Genomic DNA, 4,962 nt, shown 5'->3' on the forward strand with positions numbered 1-4,962 from the left:
GGGATTGATGGGGAAGGCCCAACCCATTGGGTGGTACCACCCCTGGGCAGGTGGTCCTGGATTCTATAAGAAAGCAGGCTAAGCAACCATGAAGAACAAGCCTATAAGCAGAAGCCGCTCTCCTCCATGGCTTCTGCATCAGCTCCTGCCTCCAGGTTCCTACTCTGATTTCTTTCAATGTTGGATAATAATGTGGAACCATGGGCAAAATAAACCCTTTCATCCCCAAGTTGCTTTTAGTCATGGTGTTTCCTCACAGCGCTGGAAACCCTAAGGCTCAGACAGTACTAACCAGCGGTGTTGACTCAAGTGTTGAGGTTCCTGTATTCAACAGGGCTCCCTGGATGAATGAATCAGAGAAGCATATGTAGGAAGAGTTTTGTTTTAAGCTCTTAACTCACATGATGGTGGAGACTGACAAGTCCAAATGTTCAGTGTGGAGCTGACCAGGCAAGAGGCCATGTGCTGCCGTACTTTTCCTGCTTGGGGACGTCGGTCTCCCATCCTGTGCGTGCCTTCATCTGACTGGATAAGGCCCACCCACGTTAGGAAAGTTTCCTGCTTTAAAGTCTGCCAATGAAAATTTAATCTCATCCAAAACACCATGGCCCAGCCAAGTTGACACACAAAATAAACATCCTGAAAACCAGGGCTAGTATCAAAGGGCCATTATCACTCGAGACTCATATGGCTATACGGTGAGGGCCATTATCACTCAAGACTCACATGGCTATACGGCCAGGTCCTGCACAGCCAGCAGCAGAGTAGCCCATGCTATCCCTCCCTGTGCAGCCTCCCTCCCTCCCAGGTGCTACCAGAGCGGGCTACTTAGCCCCTCATCCCACATGCATTTGCAGAACTGATGAATGTGCCTGCCCTATCCAAACCCCACACGGTGGGATGGGACACCGCAGGGTCTGTGTTCACACTTTCCAGAACAATTTACTCTACTTCCACAGTCTCAACCAGTTCCTGGGCCCTCTAGGGCCTCTCCCTCTGGCTCCTACCTGCCCCCCCACCACCTTTGCCCTCACGGTCTCTGTGTAGATACTGATTCCAGCCCAGTCGCGGGTCCTCGCTGAAGTAGGGAAATCTGCTCAGAGTGGAGCCTATTATGGAAATAGTCTAAGAAAAGTGTTTTTTTCACATCAGAACCTGTGACACTGGCCTTAACTTTGCAGGATGGTCACCCTGGCTACTACCCCAAGATGCCAGTAGCCCCAGGTCCTCACCTGGAATGAAGAAAAATGTGTCCAGACATTGCCAGTGGGTCCCTGATAGGCAAAATTGCTGGTCCTAGAACCACAGTCCTGAGGTTTCTGTTCCTACTGAGACAATTTCTGTCCCTTCTAAGTACACGGACATCATTTTAGACCTTTGTTTCTGTTTATTTTGGGGTTTTTGTTTCATTTTTTGTTTGTTTTGGTTTTGGCTTTGGTCTTTTGAGACAGAGTAGCCCTGGCTATCCCAGATATCACTCTGTAGACTAGACTGGCCTGGATTTCACAGAGATCCACCTGCTTCTGCCTCCTGAATACTGGGATTAAAGGCCTGCTCCACCACTGCCCTGCAATGCAAATGGGCAAATTTAAAGCTGTCTGTGCAAATAGATAATGGGGCCCCCTGAAAACTCTAGTAAACTAGAACCATCTCAGCATTGCACCGTGTGATAAAATACAACCAGCCGCCATGCTCCTGGGGCCAGCATTCGCTGTCTTCCTGCTAAGACTGTGGAGAGAGAATTCCATCCAGGACAGGGGACCTGTGGAAAAGGCCTACTTAGCTAGCAAGCCCCACTTTATGCCAAATTCCAAAATTAGGATTCAGTATCTCCTGACACCACCAAGACTGAACAGTTTTCCCAGTCCTGGACGGAAGGAAGTCAGCCCAAAGAGAAAGGAAAAACTAATCTTTCTCATATTTTATTAGAGGGGAGTTAAGCAGATACTTAGCCTAAAAAATTTCAAAGACAAAAATAAAATAGTATGGCAATTCTTTGATGAAATTATTTGTACTGAAAGTTTTCAAGCCTTGACTCAATCACCACATAACGTAAAAACCCAGACAAAAACCAGACCCCAATCATGGGTTCCATCAATCACAGCAGCTGCTTGAATTTCAACTGTTGAACGCCAGGGAGCACAGCTAACATATTCAGGCGGTCATCCCAGGCACATGCAGGCAGAGGGCAGAAGGGATCTTTGTACAAGTGTGCAGGTGCAAGTGTCAGGGGCAGATGTGAGAAACCCTATTCAATGTCACACCTCCCGTGGCTTCAATCACATCAACCCACTAGGATTTAGCTTCCTCCCATCTCGGCTTCAATCCTTCTTAAATAAATTGAGTAGGTAGCTAATAGTACTTTTTGCACTTGGATGAACGGCTGTGCAGCACCACCCTTATGGAGCAGAAACACCAGAATCCAAGCTCTGTGAATTCCAGGAAAGGGGGAATCATGTGCGTCCCACAATGAAAAAGACAAGAACAATGACTACAAAAGGTGGGTTCGAGTGAGTTTACATCCTGTGGAGATGTGTTCCCAAGCTCTAGATAGCCTGGGAGATCACCTTTCATTCTGGGTAGCAGGTCTCTTTCTTCTGGCTTGAAGGATGGTGTCTAAGGGCATGCTGGGAGATCCAGGGCTGGGATTATATCACTGGGTTCCCAAGTGAAGGGCAGAGAGCATGGGAGAGGACTCGGGGTGATGAAACAATATGAGACCCGTCATAGGTCTGTGCTTCCACTCTGGACATAGAGCCTTGAACATTAATCTGGCGCCTCTGCCTCTGCTGCTACCAGAGTGACCTTGGACATCACACTGCCCCCTTCCTTGTTGTTGACAGGGCATCTGCCTGGCAGATTGTTGTGAAGATGACAGCAGACCCCTGTCACATAGTAGATGATTGGTGTTGTGAACTTTGCCCTAGCTGTGACACCTACCTGCACCCCATGCTTGCCCTCGAGCAACCAGCTCTGCCGTTTGCTGTCCAGATGCCCTTAGGCGACTTCTGGAAAGAGATGGACAAGCTTTTCTTTCTCCACCTTGTGATCGCTGCAGAGTCCCTGCCATGGTGCAAAAATACATGTATCCTCTGTCAACTTTCCCTTTCCCTTTGGTTTAGTAGCTGTGCCAACCTAACACAAACTAGCCCCCTGGGAAGTGGGAGCCTCAAGTGAGAAATGGCATTTATCCATCAGACTGCTCTGTTGGGTATTTTCTTGATTAATGATTGACAGGAGAGCCCAGGGCACTATGGGTAGTGCCACCCCTTGGCCAGTAGTCCTGGGTTGTATAAGAAAGCAGGTTGAGCAAGCCAGTAAGCAGTGTTCCTTCAAGGTCTGCCCCTGCTCTTGCTTGAGTTCATGTCCTGACTTTCATCAATGATGGATTGACTGATCAGCAAAGAAAAATCAAATAAATCCTTTCCTTCCCAAGTTGATTTTGGTCATGATGTTTACCATAGCAACAGAAGAAAAACAAACAGACTGGGGCATCATCTTTCAAGGCTACTAGACCAGACCACACCAGATCCAAGCAAGCTAACAATCCTGGGGCCGGAGGGGAGCAAAGTGCACATGAGAACACCTGTGGGGGGGTATGTGCAGCTCTGCGCAGTGTGATGACACATCAGTATGTTGACACTTTTTCAATTGTTTGTCCAAATACAGGGAGGGGGCAGCACAGGCCTGGTGATTTAGGGAGGTGCTGTCAAAGTTTACTTCTGAGCTAATAAAAAAGAAAACATTAAGCCGAGTGAGAAAACAAGATTAAAATCCCTGGGGAATCATTAACTCAGTTACAGGCAAGCTGTTTGCAAAGGCAAATTCACTGAGTGTAGTGGAGAAATTTTGACAATCTCGGATCCTACATCCAAGGAGCACTTCTCTCTGGTTCTGGCTTTGTTTGCTATAGCACGGATGAAGCCCAGCATGCTGAATGTGTTGGCCAGGGGCCTGGCCCTGAGTCCCCACTCTGCTCTCAATCCCAAGAGTGAAGCATCACTGAGCAGACCCTGGTCTCTCTGGTCTTGGGCTCTTCTTCTCTGTCCCTCTGTAATTCTCTCTCTCTCCCAATGCCAGCAGCACCACCTCCAAACTAGTGATGTGAGCTTCCCCAGGATAGGCTTGGGGACACTCTAGCATTCTCATGCTCTGTCACAAAAATGATATCCAACCAGGAATCTGACACCAGCACCCAGATGTCACTGCAGCAACCCTAGCTCCTCCCCAAGAAGGGAGGTCTGCTAAAGGAGATTACATAATAGGTGGTGGGAAGGGATGGGTTCTCCGCAGGGACAAGGGGAGTACAGACAGCTGTAACGGGCTGACCAGGATGGAGGACAAGGTGTACAAGGCTGGTGAGGACTATGAGAAGGAGTTCAGCCCCCGGGACTACCTGGACACCTTCTACAACTTCGACTCAGGCCCGGTGGCAGAACGGGAAATCATAAAGTTTAGCCTGCAGAACCTTCACCATACCTTCTCTGTGGGTGAGTGGTTGAGGTCCTCCCTGGGGAGGGGCTGGAGCAGTGCCGACATGAAGAGCCCATCCTGTACATACAGATGCTGCAGAGGTGACCAGTCTGGCAGCCTGGCCAGCTTGCAGGGCCCCCAGATGGCATTGTATGTGGGTTGAGGGGAGCCTTGCTTCGAGAGCTTGCAGCCGTGATCTGCTTCATTTGCTCCACTTGTAAAATTCGAGGGGTACGCTCAGATTTGTAGAGCTCCTAGGTGAATGCTGGGAGAAGTGACAATTGAGCATGAGCCCAAGCTGCTCCGCCCTCCACTGCCACCACAGACCTTCCAGAGAGCTCTCTAGATGTTCTAGGACTTTGCATCTCTCTGAAAATCTGATAAAAAAAACAAATTCTTACACACACAAACATACAAGCATCCATAATCTTCCCACAACATCTAAGGGGGGAACTAAGGCTCAACTAAGGGAGGGAGGGAGGGAGGGAG

The 4,962-nt window shown here is 48.9% G+C and overlaps 1 protein-coding gene across 1 annotated transcript in view; it reads left to right on the forward strand.

Annotated features, from left to right (window-relative positions):
- The first annotated feature begins 4,268 nt into the window (after positions 1–4,268).
- Positions 4,269–4,962, forward strand: part of Inmt (indolethylamine N-methyltransferase) — a 5,927-nt gene continuing 5,233 nt past the window's right edge. Inside the window, exon 1 of the mRNA XM_005360807.1 lies at positions 4,269–4,490. Coding sequence (XP_005360864.1) covers positions 4,334–4,490 — 157 coding nt within the window. The 5' untranslated portion in view covers positions 4,269–4,333. The remainder of the gene's footprint in view (positions 4,491–4,962) is intronic.

This window comes from Microtus ochrogaster, linkage group LG3 (assembly GCF_000317375.1).
Source record: "Microtus ochrogaster isolate Prairie Vole_2 linkage group LG3, MicOch1.0, whole genome shotgun sequence".
NCBI lineage: Eukaryota > Metazoa > Chordata > Mammalia > Rodentia > Cricetidae > Microtus > Microtus ochrogaster.